An 18996-nucleotide genomic window follows, 5' to 3' on the forward strand; every position below is an offset into this window, starting at 1 on the left:
TAACACAAACCAAGCATGTTCCTGAAGCTGTTTGCTGGATTGTAAAGGTTTGAATTCATGTTTTTTTTGTGAGGTCAAATCATTTTTTTCCCCCTTTTTTTCTACAATTTGAACATTAAGAAGAAACGGTGATATTCACTTTGGACTTAATCCATTTTCTTCTCGTTTTTTCAGCCCTTAGATTGATGCTGTCACACTTTGGAAATAACCGACTATAGGCCTAGTGTAACAAAAGTAGTTTACAGCATCCTATTGTGAGACTTAAAGTGCATTCTCATAAGCTAATTAGAAGTGGGAGAGGGCCGATATCCTGCAGGCCCTCTCGCTCAGCACAACCCACCCTGTAAATGTTTATGACCCCCGGCACAGATTGCATCTCAGATCTGCAGGATTGGCCCCCTGTTGACTCACAGCTTGATGGTGACTGCAGAGCTCTCTCTCTCTCTCTCTCTCTCTCTCTCTCTCTATCTCTTTTGTTTATTGTGTCTTAAAAAATTCTTCAAGTTTGACCTCTCCATGCACAACTCTGCAATAACTCTCGGGAATAAAAAGTAAAAGAAATGTTTGAATTAAAGGCAGCAGAAAAGTGAACGTTGTGGATTTTTACTGCATTTAAAACAGTCCTGAATGTGTGATGTTTGTTTTTGTACTTTCACTTTAACGTGTGATTTGAGCTCTTGCAGGCGTGTTATTGTGCAGACTCATCATACTCTTCTTCTGTGATCAGAATAGAGGGTGAGAAGTGGACACAGCGGGGGTTCTCTTCATACAGTGAGTCCTTGTTAGCCCTCTCTAACACTCTATTGTTTATTGATGGTGCTGGTTGTCATAGTCATGCAATAACAAAAGCCTGACTATTGCTTGTGTTTACCTCTGCACAGGAACCACTGGGCAATTCTCCATTAAATTACAGCCATGTGTGGGCCACTGATCTCTCCCCTCACCCACAAACCCCCCCCCCCCCCCAAACCAGCAACACAGACACACACTCACACAGAACACTGTTTTCCCGGGTTTGAGACTCTTACCTTCCCTCAAAACATAAAATAAATTGTATTTTTGTCCCGTTACAACCTGAAAAAGTATCACAAATAAACTTACTTGTAAAATATAAACATAAAGAGAAGAGGACCTGTTTTTTTTTTAGAATTCATGAGTTTGTTTATGCAAAGCTGTGGAACATAATTTCCTCCAGCCCCAAACTCCCCAGAACCTCTGAGTCAACGGTGTGAGAGACAAATGAGCAGTCATCTTGTTATCTTTAAGGATACAGATCGAGTTTACGGAGCGAGCCTTTTCATACTTCCTGTTTCACCCAGGTGTTACGTCCAGATCCGGCCGAACTCTCAACATGCAAATGGAAGCGTTCAATTTGTTTTTTCTTATTTTGGGTGCAGTCACTATTAGCATTTAATGGTCTATAATAAAGTACAAGAGGCAGGTTTATCTTTATCTTTAAGTATTGGTTACAGGCAGAAGAATGAGAGGCCCCGATAGGTTTCCTTTTCTGTCAGTATTTTAACTTTATTCTCAACATTTTGACTTTTTTCTAAAAATTGCAGAACAAAAAAAGACAAAATTAAATTCTTCTCCTGTGGTTTATTTTTTCCCCACACTCAGGTCTAAGATGGTTATTGTCACCCTGAATGTGGGAAACATCTTTTTCTGGTAGGCTCCATTTAAAAGGGTGAATATTGATTTCCAAAGATGTTTAAAATTAAAATAAATAAAAACGGAAAAAAAAGGTAAATGTAGAAACAATATGGACATCAGAAAATATGAAGGATTAGACAGAAATATACAGATGTTTAAAGAGACAAGTATATAAAGGGGTTCTACTTTACTCTAGGCCAGTGGGTCTCAACTGGTGGGTCGGGACCCAAAAGTGGGTCGCAGAGTTGTCTTCAGTGGGTCGAGGATGTAGCCTGGAGAAAAAGTCTGTGAAGCACTTTTTAAAAAAAATGGTTTTGTTTTGGTTTGTCACATGTTTTGTACCGTCTCAGGTCCACACAATTGCACAATTTTCATGAAATATGATCTTATTAATTAATTTATTTGTGTTTAATTGGATAGGCACAGATACAATATACATAGACAAACTGAAATCCAATGTGTGTATCACAGTGTTTATAGCGGATGCTGATTTTCAACATCTGTCCCTAGAAGGGCTTTTGTGTCGATAAAAGATTCAAACAGGAAAGTTAAAAATGAAAACAAAGTAGTACACAGGGTACAAGAAGACGAGTAAAACGCTAATGCTGAACTAATCAGGATTCTTATTGGGTATTTATCTCGCTGCCCCATATTCAGAGTCCTGTTGTCCTCACTGCAGGAGCCAAAGGTTCCACTAGCTCCCAAAAAAATGGCCAAAAAATAATTTTTGAGAAAAAGAAAGGAGTATTCTAGGATATTCTGAGGGTTGTTTTACGCTCTTATGACTCCTTTGGAAGGATTGTCCACACATTATAAAAGATAAAAACATGGGTGTTAAATACATGTTTGTGTATGATATGAGTGACTCAGTACAAAAACACACATTGTGATGTTGTAAGATAAACACATGTTCAACTGGGTGGGTGCGGGGGTTGGGGGTGGGGTGACAGAAATCCAGTATATTTACACTGTGTCCACATATCTATCTCTTTATCTATGCAGTCAGTTGACTACATGTAGGTGGCACGCTGCATAACTCATAAAGCTTTTCAAAAGACTGAACGGGTGAAAAAAAAACAATATTGGTACGAGAGAGAAAAAACACATCGAATACCTTTCACCTCGGTGCCCTCACTCTCTATTCTAGGCCGCTGTTACCAAACAAAAGAGCTAGATACATGCGTTCATGAAAAGGAGGAGCGCTATGAAAGGCTATTTGCTGATCAATAATGAAAACAGTCTGACACTATAGTAATTGCGGTGAGCGTCTATGCTTGTCTTTGCTAGATAATGCCATGTTTAGATGATCGTACAATCACTGGGAACAAAGGGGGGGGGGGGGGGCAGGGGACATTTCTGTAGAGTCTTAGCTGTGCTGTCATAGAAAAAAAAAAAAAGTGGCATTGATTGTGATATGGCTTATATGAATGGGGAAAAATAAAAACACAAAGGACATTGGTAGAAACAACAAAAGGTCAGCTGGGCTGTTTTTCATTTTGTGCCCAGCGTTAACTTACCCTTTCCATGGGAATCAAGTGTAGCATGAAAAACGTCTCCCTTTGTCCTCTGTGTGTGAGTTTAATGACCTTATTTATGACTACAAGGGAGGAAATGTTTTTAAGAGGCACCTGAAGAAAACCAACAGAGGATAAAATAATAAAACAGGATATAGGAAATTCACTCCAGGAGGAATCCTGCATGTCAATGAGCTCCAAAAATTGCTCAACCATAAAGAGAGTGTTTGTGGGTGTCCCGCTGAAAACATCAGAGAGAGCGCTTGCTGGCCCGGGTCTTTCAGGAAAATGTTCTCTTGTCGTTGTGTTTCTTTAGTTGGCAGTTAATTATTTGCAGTCTTAGCACTTGTCATGCGTTTGATTCAATGCAGTGAGCTGATTGTACTGAAATGTCACCATGAATGTTATCAAGTTATTCAGCGTCTCAATTAAAGTCTCAACACCACATGTTTGAGTACATATGAAGATACATCAGATACTGTAAGCTGTGTCTGGTATAGTTGACCTCTATAATACACTCCTAAGTTTACAAAAAAATGTCTTCCGACCCCTTTACCTGACAGAAATTTGGACCACCAGTTTGACAAGATTCTCCGTCTAAGGCCATGTCTTCATGAAAATGATTTAAGCTGAAAACCTTTTGTTAAGTTTTGGCTGTTTGTTTACACAACAACGGCGTTTTGTGTAGCCTGAAAACATTTAAAAGTGGTTTCCAGAGAGCAACCTTTCGTTTTGCCATGAAAACTGGAAAAACGTTGCAACTCTGAAATCAGAGACTTTACACACATGCGCAGTACAGTTCCAGTCAAAAGCCGTGCACAGGCAAGGTGGACTACAACAACAATGGCGGTCTCCTGATTTCTGTTTCGGCTGCTCACTCGCAGTCGATATTTTCTCAAAATGAACTCGCTTTGTAATCTAGAGTCACTTGGAGAAGCAACCCCGACTCATCATCCTTCCACAGGTGCGTTCATGCGGTAGCCATGTTTACACCTCTGTGGAAAGAAGAGTATGTGTGAATGTGTGTGTTGTTTCATTTGTTGTTGATTTTTCATCTGAACGCACAACTTTTTTTTGAAAATGAAAATGATTCAGTGTCCAGCTGATCGCTCTTGGCCAAAGTTTCTTCCATCCGATAAGTGTTTTTGTGACAGGAAGTGCTCAAACCTCATGCCCAAAAGAATCACAAACTCTGTTATTTGTAATTAATATGAAGGTAAACGACGCAAATTAAAGGCTTTATATGTGATTTTTTTGATCCAGCAGGTGTCGCCCTTGAGCACCAGCATGAAACCAAAACAACTCGCGCTGCATTGTAGTGTTAGCATGCTAATGCTAGCGATCTTTATTATGCTCGTATCTTCACACTGCATGTAAATTTACCTGAAATGAGCGTGATCTAGAAACACAGTTAAGCAGTGAGTACAGTATGTTATTCTTCTTTTCTCTAGTCCCTCAATTAAACAACTTTTATACACGAGGGGAGGAGTCAGCCGGCCGTCCGGGCGATGTAAACAAACTGAAGATAGGACTCTGAAAACTCTGAAAACATCACAGACAGTGGGACTCGGGTGTTACACCCATTGTAGACAGTCATGACTCACAGAGTTATTTTCAGAGGATATACTTGATTTATATTATATTTAAGTGTGAGAAATCACATATAAAGACTTTAAGAAAGAGCGAACAAAATACATTTCTGAGTGGAGGGTGGCTTTAAAGCTCCTGTGAGAAACTCCATTTTGGCTCCTCTTTTAGACAAAGTGTTACCTTTTGATTTTGTGCTGATCTTGTATGTGTACGTCAAGACTCACTGTGAGTCTTAGCGGTTTGATCCTGATGAAGGTCACAAGCCGAAACGCGTCGTTCTAATCTGTTAATAAGGTTGATCTTCATTCTTCAAGCCTTTCACTCGTCATGCACCTCGTTAGGTAGTTTGTTGGTGAAGTTGTGCCAGAAAATCCCACTCTGCTTCTTCAATCTCATCTGTGGAAAATGTAAACAAAGGCTGTTTTAGTAGTGTGCTGTGTCTCACTTTGTCTGACACCTCTACCCGGCCACAGAGTGTAAAAGCATTAAAAATGACTTTAAAGAAATATTCCATCTGTTCTCTGATGTTCTTTTGTCCTTTTGTAGGTCACGTAGAAGTATCAGAGTTATGTTTTGGTCTGTTTCATAATCAGCGGAAAACTCTTCACTGGAGCTTTAAAATCCTTTAGTCTGGGGATCTGGTGGCGCAGTGGTATGGAGGCCATGGTCCTCAAAGCGGGCGGCCCAGGTTCGAGTCCATCCTGTGGTTCCGTTCCAGCATGACCTTCCCCACTCTCTCTCTCTCCCTGATTTCCAACTCTATCCACTGTCCTATCTCTCCATTAAATGCCCAAAAAGCCCAAAAATAAATCTTTAAAAAGATCATGCAAACACATGGGTCAGTAAAGCTGGCCCTCTTCTTCTTATTAGAGATCTGCTCTTGTTTCTGTCGACAGTCCTGCATTGTCACCCCGATGTGAAATCCTTCCCGGGTTGTTTCTGAGCCTTTCATCTTTTTTTACTGAGTCCTAAAAAACACATGTTCAATTCACAATTCCTCAGCAAGTGTCGGCCTGTTATTGTTAGTGGACTGCAAGGTCGTTGTTAAGTTCCACAAATTACACATCTGAGAAGACTCGACGCCTCTCCAGCTCCAGATGGGATCTGGAAAAAAAAAAAAAAAAAGGTCAGATTATAGAAAAGAAAAAAACGGCCAGATATGAGCGTGTTCACCTATATGACCAGTGGAGATTCATTGTTGTCACACACACACACACACACACACACATATAACCTGGTCAAGGACACACAATGTGCTATGCTTTTCTCGGCCCACTGCAACAACAAACTCCTTAAACCTCTCTATTTTCTTCTCATAAATTATATAACTGACCTTGACCATCAAAATGAACACCAAGGACCTCAACAGCCGAAACTTCAGCAAAAAACATGTTTCATTACTTTTAACAGAATGAAAAAAAAAAAGATAGATTTCTTTCACTCAATCACTGTATCTTTTTAAGTATTTGTGTGAGGCTGTAAATTGATTCAAATTGCACACATCTTTGCTATTTCTTATTCTTCTTAACACTCATTTATATATGAAATCATTTTTTAATAAAAGGACCAATCATACGGCTGCTCATCTTTTTTCCCCTCTCTGGTTCCCACACATGCGCTTTAACGAGCGCACACAGTTTGACTTGTTTAGATTGAACGGAGAAGAAACAGCGTATTCAAGCATAGTTTCTTATTGGGGCAATAAAGCGTCTAGACAGCACTCCTCCCCCCCCCCCCCCCCCTCTTTTTTTCACCTTCAGCCCGTCCCTTTTAGAGCATTTGTTTATCTGAATATATTGGCTCGTCTTTGTCTCGCACTTATCAGCTGTGGCGTTATATAACACATGTTGAGACATTTTAGGCAGAAATGGGAGGTGGGGTGGGTTGGTGGGGGGGGGGGGCATTATCACTTTGACTGTGTCATTTATTTCACACTCTTCAGTTACAGATTCAAATGGTAATCGTCACATTGACTTTGCAGCTAATCACAGATTTGAAACTACGCTGAAGTTTGAGTTAGTTTTATATTTAATTTATTTTTTATTGTCTTCAAGCGAATGTGCAAAGTGTCAAAATAAAAGCAAATATTTAATTCAAGTTACCAACAGAGACACTGATTACTTAAAAACTCTTCTTTAGTTGATCAGATATTCACATAATGATCTCCTTTTGTTGTTTTCTACGGAAGCCCAAAGGGGACATTATACATCCATACTCTTTAATGTACTCCAGCGTCCCATGTGAGAAAAAGTTAATTTCCAGTTCTCTCGACATCTCGACTTTTAACATGTTGTTTTAAATAATGATGCTGCTTTTTCTGTGATAATGAGTTGATTACTCAGATCTCGAGAACCAACTGAAATAAACTCATTAGCTCAGGAAAACTGAGCATCATTATCCTGGGATAATGTGATTAATAAGTCCAGTTTCATAAATACAAAACCAGGAAATGTACTCTTTATTACAGGAAAATGAGTAAATTAGAATATATGACTGTATGTCCTCTTTGGGCTTCCGTAGTTTCCATTATTACTGTTTTGTTTTTTCATCATTTTTACAAAAATCACAAATTTCTTCAATAATCTGCACTTCAATCTTCCTTAACATGCACTTGGAACATAGCTGTATTTATTCAAAACGTCTTAACATTCCTTATTTCATTCATAATTTATTTAAATGACAATATTTCCAAGAGCAACTGCAACGACTGAATTTCAAATGACTAAAGTATTTCTGATTTCTGATTCTGATCACGATTGCTTCCAAATGTGTTTCAATGTTCACACTCTTTATTTAATCTTTCAAAAAGTTGTTTCAAATATCTTTTACATTACAGAGGATACACTCAGCGCCCCCTACAGGCACGGAGTACTTCCATTTCGATGGCTGATTTGACAGTTTTTTTTCCTCTTTGCTGTTGTTTTCACGGTTAAACCTTGCATTATTTATGCATGTGCAGCATATTTGCTTTCATTTAAAGGCAGGGGTTGGTCATTCTGGAAAGCTGGCATGATTTGAAAAGTACCTTCTCTGTCTAATCCCGACCCCTCCCCTGCTTAAAACGCCACGCCCCCAACACACACGCACGAGCACCGCGGGATTACAGAGCGGAGAGAGCACCTCAGCTCATCGCTTTCAACTTTATTTACCTTGGGTCGTGTGTCATTCAGCGGTATGAAAACAGCTACAGTATCACACTGAATGTAAAAAAATAAAAACATTAAAGACAGCAACCATGGCGTCGCTTTTCAGACCGTTCACCTCCTTCAGTTGTCGCCATCTCTGAAAACTTAATGAAAGTTTACTCTGGTTCTGTTTTCTGTTTCTGTCTTTCTTTTTTTGTCCTGGTTATCGGGGGTTAGGGTAAAAGGCTAAGCAGTTACAGGTGACTGTGTCAGTGGTCATTTGAGCTGAACTTTCTCTGCCATCCTCCGGTAGACGTGGAATATCTTTGGCGGTGGTGAAGTGCTTTGAGTGCAGGCTGGCACACAGGAAGCCATGTGACCTCACCACACCTCCCACTCCGACCTCATGGCAGTGAGAGGTCGGAGTTTTTGCAGGATTACAGCGTTAAGAGGTGACCGCTTTTTTTCAGGGCAAAGGAGCTATCGATTGCTGTAAATATAATGGATCCAGCTTTTTGCAGCACATTCTTTAATTTGCATCATGTTTCCTTTATCGCATTTGTTTTGGACATTTGCTTGTGTTCATGGATTTGCAGCCGGTTTCTCCAGGAGTAAATCATTTTGGCTATTGCATGTCACACCCTTAAAAATGTCTGTAGAGAACTTGTCCTCCTCCCCCCTCCCACACACTTAAAAATAAGATAATCGACTTTCAAAAGTATTTTTCTGTGTTTTAAAAAGGCAACCTTTGTAGTTGTGTTTTACGTTCCATCTCTGTACAGTTTTATCCTGAATATAGCTTTTATCTTTTATAGTTCTTTGACTTTTTGCACAAACACTTTATGTGTTATATAGATGATTATTAACTCTCTGACAGTAGGCGGGGCCATTTCCAGAGGGGTGGCCAGGGGTGGCATGGACCCCCTTGAAATCTTATCGACCATCCCAGTAGCAACTCAAAATTGGTTAAGTATTAATGTTCATTTTTCTTGCCAGAGGGGGGATAGCAGGTGTTTGTTTGTCTTGTGTCAATTATTTTTTTCATTTTCTCCACTTCTGCACGTAACATATAATAATTATTGTATCCAAAATAGATTTCCTCACACCCAAAATAAGGTTGACTAACCTAAGTGCCTGTACAGCAACATTTTAACAGCTCTGTGTGTACTTGATTTGTCACATTCCTTGTCTGTAAAATGTAAAATGCCTATTCAATAAAATACAAGAAGGACAGGTTACATGTTCTGTACAAACACGGCTCATAACTCCAGGCTCAGAAGAGTTATTGAAAAGAGTAAAACTATCGTCTTGATGGCATTCTTTGAATATCTAAACCTCTATAGCCACTTCTTTGCATATACCAGCATCAGTATACCTACAATGTAAAACACTGTACAACTCATACCTCAAGATCACTGCTTCTCTTCACTCTTGTTTTATACTCTCTAATTTTCTTTATTTACTTTATGAACCACAATAGCTAAACACCTTTCAAACCCACTTGGCAATAAATCTGTCCTATAGTGCAACGTTACAACGTTCGACCTTCAAAAATAAGGCTGGCAGAGACTGGGGACCCCCTCTAGCCCTGGAGGTGATGAAGGAATATAACATAGCAAACAACCACGCACAGCCCGATCCAAACAGAAAATAATTGAACAGCCTAAAAACCCAGCAAATTATTTATAAAGCAGGTTATTGTAAGAAAGATATAGAAGCAAAATACTAGAAAACTCCATGTAAAGACTTGAGCACTGAGTGGACACACAGGTGAGTTCATCTTTAAAAAGAGCAGCTGACACCTGCGCTGTTGCCTTCATGTGCAAACTTACAATTTAAGTATTTTTACATGTGAATTTCAGTTTCATTTCACTTGATTAAAGGGTTTTATGTATATGTTTTACAGTAATGGGTCAAATATACAAAATATACAGAATTCAATTATACTCTTTTTTTAAGGCACCCTGCGACCCCCCTCTTAGAGGCTTGCAACCCCCCCCCCCCCCCCCCCCCCCCCCCAGTGGGTCCTGACCCCCACTATGGGAACCACTGCTATAGTGCATCCTTTTTTATTATTACAAACATCTAGAACTTAATTTTACTTCTTTATTACAGGAGGCGATGCCGGCTCGAATGAAGCCCCCTTTTCTGTGTTCTCATCATCTGTGATGTAAAGTGAATTTCCTGGATTGTCTTTGCTCCTCTGTGTTTAAATCAAGCAGGACCATCTTCTTTATTACATCAACTAAAGCATGTGTTGATTTGTCTCTATGGCTGACCTATAGCAGTATATCTAGGGGCCAAATAGTTGCTAAAACAAGACAAACTACATGACAAATTCCAAACATATAATCCCTCTCATAGGTAGAGGTGATGGGGCTTGGTTACAGGATAAATCTTGACTAAACCCAGTGACATTCTTAATTAAAAGGTGGAAAAACTTCAATTTCCAACCACATCTATGCACCATGAACAAAAGCAAGAGCATTTCTGATTTGTTCACTGTTCTCCAAAAATATTCTGTATTTGATATCACTGTCACGTTTGGAGCTATTTTCTGTGCTGGATGAAATGTTCTTTTTGTTGACCCACATCATCAAAAACAGTTGATGTCTCCACCATTTTACTTCTCTGACACTTAATCTGCTTCAACTTTGGACTGTTTTGGAGTATAAATGCACATTTAGACCCTTGCAATCACTAAAGATTGCCCCCTTCATTTTTTTTTACAAACAAAATACCAATAAATCCATCGGCTTCATTTCTTAACAAAACAAAAACAAAACATTAGGGTTAGTTAAAGGAACATCTGTACATTAGAAGGCTATGATAAGATTCCAGGGACTCACTTTTCTTTAACAAAGTCTGAGTCCTCTGAGTCTGGAAGGACAAATCATTTAAAAGGGCACCATGCAAACCTGAAATGTCAGTAAACACACGCACATCACTTATTCAGGTGTCAAATCGTAAAAAAAAAAAAAAAAAACACAATGGCCCCCGGAGATATGCTTATTTATTTGCTACATGCCCGGGCTCGAAACTTTGTATTCTGTAATGCACCTAGCAAATAAATAAGAATATCTTGAAGAGCCATTGCGCACCATCACCATGCAGACCTTAAAAAAGTTGCACGCGTAAGAACACCAAACACCTGTATGTGTGTATATTTTGATATAGGACGCTACATGAGAGGAATATTCAGACACATATCCGGGTGAATCATTATTATATACCTGTATTTTGAGTTAGAAGTAGGTAGGTAGGTGATTATGGACAATTCTGTGTGAATTCTGTGCTCCAATGTTGGTGACAATATAATGCTTTTTTTCTTCTTTTCATGAACAAGGAAAAGAGAGCGATGAGTTGGGTGTTATTAACCCTGCCTCCATCCTGCAGTCCATCCACTCGCAGGGCTCCTCCCGCCCCCTCCTGCCCACTCCGCTCCGCTCATCAATAGGGGAGTCCATTTGAATAACGTGTGAGCGCTTGGACTGGAGCCAATCAGCTGTCAGAGCACCGTGATAAATCGCAATGCATTATTGATAATAATAATTACGGTGACATGCGCATTTCTACTTGAGAGAGGGGGTTTAATTTTCCCGAGCCCTGAAGAATTTGCTTGAAGAAGGGGAAGGAAAATTGTTTGCAAACTCTTTTGCTCCCGATGGTTGCACCATGTCGAGGCGTAAGCAAGCCAAGCCGCAGCACATCAACTCCGACGAGCCTGCTTCGTTAGGAAATGGTAAGTTTTTTTTTCACACACGAGATATGAGAGAGCTGCTAACCCAAAAAAAACTTTACGCCACGCCGTGTTGAAAACTATCGATGTTTTATCTCAAAAGTTTTGGGGGTGGCTGACTTTTACATTGTTCCTCTCGCACTTTGACCTGTTGCTGAGTTGACCAGGAGGATAAAAAAAAAAACTTAAACCCAAACAGTAGGATAGGATACTGTGAGCGACGAGAATTAATTTTCAACAGAATACAGGTGTTGCGCGTCAATCCAAATGTTACACTGTAAACTTTTACGCGTTCTTTCATCAAACGGTGCAGTGACCGAGTCGCATCCGTTTGCTTATTTGTAACCTTTTTCACTGCTTTTGATGTTGGAATCACCAGAATCTTTGACTTGTAGGTTTATTGTGATTAGTAGGGGGAATCTCTTTGATCTTTTTCTAAAATTATACACCGAGTATATCGACACCAGTTTACATTGAAGACCTCAGTAAAAAGTTGCGTGGCCAAAAGACTGCCACGGATGTTAATGTTCATTCAGATTTGACCAAAATGTTTAATTTATCATGACGCATCATTTTTTTTTTATATCACAGTTTTCTATCCAACGTGTTAAACCGAGTTTAGATGCTTATTGTTTCATTTATTGGATGTGTTAAACTTGAATGAATCGTGTAGTATCAAATATAATCTCTATATATGATATTTATATTTGTGTGTGTTGATATTTTAGTGTAATTTGTGCGCAACTATTCGCCCTCATTCGATGTTTTTAAACAAAGGTGCCCCAAAAAAACAGTATGAAATGTGACTCTGGAGTAAGCTGACCTAAAGGCAATAAATCCCCCAGTTTAATGCATGACTGTTTCCTTTCGTACATATGTGGAGTAGAGGTGGGGGATGGAGTAGTGGCCTTTTTTTTTTTTTTTGTGGAGACTCGCTGGGTGGGGGGTGCGTTTTTTGGTGTTTGCCATATGCAAGCCCCAGCGGACCTCACCTTGTGATTTAGGAAAGTTTGCTGACACGGTGTTAAGAGAGACTCAGTTGTGGTTTATTATGAGCGCACATGGCTTCTGAAGATTGGTTGTTTTGTAAAATGCTTAATATTTATGTGCCACAAAAGCCCCCCTGAATGTAATGTTTAGCCTGACCTCGTGTCATATAGGCTACCCTTCTAACGGTGATCACATACAGGTCATGCGCCGTCAAGTGGTAAACCAGAGCGTTACCTCCTTCTATTTACTTCATAATCAAGTTTTCATATAGTTTATGGTTCAGGAACAAAGTATACCCAATGTTAACACAGTGTGAACTCTTCTATCAAAGTTAATTGTATTAAGATAACCATGGAGTAACTGTTTGGTGTGAAATAGGGTTGGGCTTAGTTTCTCATAGATCAAAATGTAATGCAGTTTGCAGCCCTTTTTTTTTTTTTTTTTTTTTGCAACACTGCTTCAATGCCTCCTGGTGAGCAATTAACAAGTCCAACAGTTTCCTTGGGCATATGCAAACAGGTGGTCTACCCCCTTTTCTTTGAGGCATTAGCATTTAACAATACACCCAGTTGTGAAATGGCCTCTTGGTTAGCAGACAAATTAAAATGCACACTTGGAGCACTTAAAGGCTTTCACAAGCTGTGAAACTGCTTAAAGGTATCAACATTGAATCAACCCCCGCCCCCTCCTTCTCAGTTTTTCTTTTAAAGCACATCTTTGAAAAGTAAATGAAGTCAAGTACTTTCCTGCCCTGCTCGGTTGCATAAAAACTGGGAAACAAGTTCAGTTAAACTAGATATTTGATTGCTTATTTGCAGGCCTAGATTTACCTTAAGTGAGTTTAACCTTTACTCTGGTCAAAAGTTATTCCTACCATGTGTCACCCTTTGAAACAGAGCTGATTTTTAGCAAGTGCTAGGAAGCTTTATTTCAGAAACACTGTAATTTAATGCCAGAGGCTCTTTGTCTCCCTGGACATTGTTCTGGACAATGTCAAAGGTAGATGATTGCCCTCTGCTGGCCTTGTTTACAATAGCCAATTTCAAAGTCCTGAACAGCTCAGTGAAGTGAGTAGATCTTCTTACTTTAATGATGCAAGGCACACAACTTAAGCCTCAAATAAATATTAATAATAATCACAGTGTGTGTTTTAATGAGAATGAATTAACTTTTTGAAAATGGACAGACCATTCCATGGTAGGATCAAAAACATTGTGCATTTGTTAAGTGTAGGAAGTAAGTGCAATCCATTTTCATGAAAAAAGCATTTGATTAAAATCCAACTTTTTTGTAGACAAACTGTTCCAATTTATTTTTCTTGAGTAATAAAGTTGAGTGGATTTTTAGAAAACTATTATTATCTATCTTGTTTTAAATTGTCATGATTGTTAAAAGGCATTCATTTTCTTTTCTTTTTTTGTCTCCTTAGGGGTTCTTCGAGATGCTCCAGCTGAGGAACCCGGAAGTGAAGTGAAGAGGTCCAGAATGGACGAGAACAGAGTCTGCAACAAGTGTTGTGCAGAATTCTTTGACGAAGACGAATTTCTTGAGCACGAGAAAAATTGCACTAAGAGTCAGCAGGTGGTCATTATGAAGGATGGAGAAGGCAATGACGCGTCGGAGGAATATTCACAAGGCTCTCCTGAAGGCCTTACGAGTGACCACGACGACAGCCAGTCCAGCAGCCACTCCTTATCAAACATCAACACAGACCATCATGAAAGAACAGAGGAAGAGTCTAGCATTAATGCAGAGGACTTGGTGCAACAGGATCAGGCAGACATGTCTGCTAGCCCTGAGGCTTTCCATCCCTCACATAAAATGCAAAATTCAAATGTCACTCTTGAAGCCATGGCCGACACTAAAGTGGCTGTATCCCAACATTCCTCAAATAATGCTTCCCTAGCCACATCACAGGAGGCCATGCAGACCATTCCCATGATTTTGGAACAGTTGGTGTGCCTTCAGCAACAGCAGCTACATCAAATCCAGCTCACAGAACAGATTCGGATCCAAGTAGCCATGATGACTCCACAGGGTCTCCAGGCATCAGTAGGGGCAGTGATGGACCCCCTGAAAGCCCTTGGTGCACATCTTTCCCAACAGCTGTCCACTGCAGCAGCTCTAATAGGAAAAAGGACCGGCAGTCAGACCCTTTCTCTTGAGGCGATGAAGCAAGGTAAATTACCCCTGCCTGCTGTAATCCCTACCTCTCTGCCTGGAGGACTGGGTTCAGCAACCTCTAAAACAGACATTTTAAAGGGCATGCCAGATCTCGCCAGCCGTCTACCCGCACTTCTGCCACAGTCATCAGGTGTCATGGGTTTCCCTGGCACCTTCAGCAGTATCCAACCAGGAATGGACCCCTCCAAAAAAGTGAAGCCGAAGATGATAACCCAACCACCAGAATCCAAAAATGGGGACTCCTTATTCAAACACAAGTGCAAGTACTGCGGAAAGACCTTTGGCAACGACAGTGCTCTCCAGATTCACTTGCGTTCTCACACCGGTGAGAGGCCCTTCAAGTGTAACATCTGCGGAAACAGATTCACAACCAAAGGAAACCTTAAAGTGCATTTCCAGAGGCATAGAGACAAATATCCTACCATCGGCATGAACCCACATCCTGTGCCAGAACATCTTGATAGTATTCCCACCAGCAGTGGCATTCCCTATGGCATGTCTGTCCCCTTTGATGAGTCAAACGTGACTGAAATGAAGCCCACGATAGGCCATCCAGGTGCTGGTTTCCACCAATCATCCATACCAGGATTGAAAACAACATTTGATGGCTTCGCAGGGGACCCGTTTTCCCAAAGACCCTCCCCATCTGCAAATGACGGCTCCCCTACTGTTTCCTCTAATATGTACGGCCAAGCGACTGGCCTAGATCACAATCACAAGGATGCTAAAGAGCTACTCAGTGCCCTGCATCAAATGAATGGCAGTGCCCACCCAGGTGAACAAAGCTCTGGTACTGCGAAACTTCAGCATATGGTGGATTGTCTGGATAAGAGAACCAATGACCCCAATGAGTGCGTCATCTGCCATAGGGTGCTCAGCTGCCAGAGTTCACTGAAAATGCATTATCGTACACACACTGGTGAGAGGCCTTACAAGTGCAAAATCTGTGGCCGTGCATTCTCCACCAAAGGTAACCTCAAGGCCCATTATGGAGTGCACAGGGCCAACACTCCTCTCAAAATGCAGCACTCGTGTCCCATCTGCCAGAAGAAGTTCACCAATGCTGTGGTCCTTCAGCAGCACATTCGTATGCACATGGGGGGCCAGATCCCCAACACCCCAGTGCCAGAAAACCAATTTGAAGAGGCAGAAGCAATGGAGTCGCCGCTTCCAGAAGAGGCACCTCTGGAAACCACTGGATTTGACGCTAGCATGGAGGATCACGAGACAGAACTGGAGCCCCAGACACCAAACCACAATTCCGATTCCTTGCCATCAGCCTCGGAGGAACAACCACAGAAGCATGCTGCCCCTGCCACATTTTCGAGTCTTGATGTCTTGAAGAATCTCACATCTGCTCTTGCACTGAAACGACAGAGCAGCACCACATCAGAAAGTGAGGGAACTGCCAAAGAGTCCCCTTCAGCTCCTAGGGAACAGGAGTATCAGAATGGCTGCAGCCCTACAGTATCTGACTCCGCTATGTCCCGTAATTCCCCATCCCCGGTAAACACCAACATTAGTAGCTGCAAATCTCCCGAGTCTGCTGCTGAGGAATATGCCCGCAATGGGCCAAAACCAGAGCCAGATGGTGGTGTTCACGGTGGCAATGAGTCGGGTGGAGCACTCGACCTCACAGCATCCAGCAGCTTCACTCCCAAATCAATCAAAGAAGAACCCATTATTGCATTCACAAACGGAGACTATGGTGAGTTTTATTCATTCAGAGAAAAGGTATTTGGTACATGCCGTCATGTTGAGTGCTTTGATCTAAATACCCATCCCTTGTTCCAACAGTTCCAAGCAACATGTCCTTCATGAGGATACCGTCAAGTCTGGCAAGTCTGGAGATGAAGATCCCTTCAGAGAATCATTTGGGCCCTAATGGTTTGTTCAGCTCCCACATGCCTCAGGGAACAGCCATGCCCTCCTCCATCTCTTCCGCACCGAGACGATCAACCAAGCAGCATGTGTGTCACGTTTGCACCAAGAACTTCTCTTCTGCCAGTGCCTTGCAGATCCATGAGCGTACTCATACTGGGGAGAAGCCTTTTGGCTGCAACATCTGTGGCAGGGCGTTCACCACAAAGGGAAATCTGAAGGTACGTCATTGCTGAAAGTGCCAAATATGTCTTACTATAACTGAGTAGTTGGGAGAAGGTTGTAATAATTGGTGTTTCTTGTGTTTAGGTACATATCGGCACTCACATGTGGAACAACACATCCCGGCGTGGCCAGCGTCTCAGTCTGGATAACCCCATGGCACTGATGGCAATGAGCTCCGAGGCTAAGATGTTGCCAGAGATGATGCAGGCCCCCAAAGAACTGGCTGCTCCTCAAATGAATTTTGACCCCTCCCTGTGGAATCAGTATGCCGCTGCCTTCAGTGGTGGCCTAACCATGAAGACCAATGAAATTTCTGTCATCCAGGGCGGTGGCATCCCGCTCCCTGGCAGCCCTGCCGGTGGGCCTCTTATAGGCTCCACTGGAGGCCTCATGAAGATGGATGGATCCCATTCGGGTTTGCCCGCCTCTATGGCTGAGATGGAGAAAAACAGCTCGGACAGTGTGCCAAAATCGCAGTTCCCACATTTCATGGAGGAGGGTAAAATTGCAGTTAACTAGGCTTTCTAGCCATCCATTTATTGCTGGAACTCAAGTTTTTGAATGTCTTCTTTTTGACTGAGGTACAAACAGAGAAAACCTTGTAGAATTCTGCCTAGATTGTTTGACTTTCCAAGTAACTGCATTGCAGCTCTCCCCTCCTGATCTGAATGATTCACAAGTGTTATTTTTGTAGTTGAACATGATATAACTACTGTAGTTGTATTTTATTTCATATAAATATATGCGGGTATTTTTTTTTTTCCTGTGACTTTTTTTTTGTTTTGTTTTCAGAAGTTTGAATGTATAACTTACTTGAAACTGCTTTAATTCTAACTCTCTCTCCTTGATACTTTGAAGGATTTTGACTAAGAAACGTTCAGGGCATGACTTTTAACGGACACCTGGTCTCAGTGTTCAGAAATAATAGTTTACTGTATGTATCTATGACTACTTTCCCTCCCATTGTGTGCCATAGATTTTTACAACATTGTACATTTTTGTAGAGGTTAATGTCATTTGCATGTCTCATCTTGAAGGGGCGTTTGATCAGGTTCAGAGATTATTCCAGTATCTTGTCTATTAAATCAAGTTTTCAACAACTCTGTAATCAATTTCAGATATTACAGGCTGTAACCCATTCGTGTTACGTTGGTAGTAAGATACAAAAGTTAATCGTTCATATATTTTTTTGCTAAGTGCCTAACCCCTAACATTCATGTTACATGCGTCTCACTGCACCACAAGGTTAAGAAGACTCTGTAAGACGAAACATGACGGTATGCTACATGGTAAAACTCGCTAATCAAAGTCACCATATTCCACTTGATCTGTAGTCAAATTCAGTTGGCTGAGGTCCGAGGGCTTTTATATACTTTTATGGGCTCATGCCTGCACTTTATTTCAGGTTGAAGATACATTTACATTTTATGATTACATTTCACTGCTTTTTATCCTAATTGTGGAACAAGGAAAGGGCAAATCAATATTTTTGTGTACTGACTGTAAGATTTATTTGACACAACCAACTTACTGGATTGTCTGTCTTTGGTTTAGGTTACTTTGTGAACTTGTAGCATCATTAATTTATTTATAATCCACAAAATGCTTGAGTTTCGGGGGTAAGTTCTACCTCGTTTAGATTTCAGTCGTCCTCCAGACCCCCTACGCTCAACGCAACACTGTACATTTTCCTGATACATTCTTGTATACGTGATAAGATTTGTCATTCTAAAACTGCTGAGTTGAACAGTAATGAATGTATCACTGGACACTTTACACAACTCAGAATGGTCAGAGTACTTTGTTGGCCCCTGCTGTACATTCCTTTATCGATATGCATTTGCCAAGTTGTGCCTTTCTTTAGCAAACCATGTCAAAACTGCTTTCAAGTTGTCTCTACAATTCAAGTAATGTTGAGCCAATTTGGCCTGTTTACAATGTAAATGGTTCTTTTTGTTTTTCAAATGTTTCCTTCACCTCCATGTTTTCTGATTTTGAAAAATAAAATCAAGGTGAGTTTTTCAATATTTTTCCTGTCATTACTTAACTAGAGAGATTATTACAAAATAATTTGAACAGATACCTGACGATTGCT

General features: G+C 40.8%; 2 protein-coding genes across 2 annotated transcripts in view; both read left to right on the top strand.

Annotated features, from left to right (window-relative positions):
• Positions 1-4687, top strand: part of LOC132990052 (uncharacterized) — a 377347-nt gene extending 372660 nt beyond the window's left edge. Inside the window, exon 19 of the transcript XR_009675957.1 lies at positions 4434-4687. The gene's annotated coding sequence lies outside the window, so the exon portion shown is untranslated. The remainder of the gene's footprint in view (positions 1-4433) is intronic.
• A 6698-nt stretch (positions 4688-11385) lies between these two features.
• sall4 (spalt-like transcription factor 4) lies at positions 11386-18926 on the top strand. The gene is made up of 4 exons (XM_061058054.1): positions 11386-11624; positions 14041-16503; positions 16593-16897; positions 16986-18926. Exons 1-4 carry the CDS (start codon positions 11558-11560, stop codon positions 17418-17420), a joined length of 3270 nt encoding a protein of 1089 aa, XP_060914037.1. The 5' UTR covers positions 11386-11557; the 3' UTR covers positions 17421-18926.
• The last annotated feature ends 70 nt before the right edge of the window (positions 18927-18996 follow it).

This window comes from Labrus mixtus, chromosome 15 (genome assembly GCF_963584025.1).
Source record: "Labrus mixtus chromosome 15, fLabMix1.1, whole genome shotgun sequence".
NCBI lineage: Eukaryota > Metazoa > Chordata > Actinopteri > Labriformes > Labridae > Labrus > Labrus mixtus.

Coding starts and splice junctions, on each gene's coding strand:
- sall4 (XM_061058054.1), top strand. CDS start 11,558: ATGTCGAGGCGTAAGCAAGCCAAGCCGCAGCACATCAACTCCGACGAG. Junction 16,504..16,592: donor ATTCACAAACGGAGACTATG/GTGAGTTTTATT, acceptor TTGTTCCAACAG/TTCCAAGCAACATGTCCTTC. Junction 16,898..16,985: donor CCACAAAGGGAAATCTGAAG/GTACGTCATTGC, acceptor TCTTGTGTTTAG/GTACATATCGGCACTCACAT.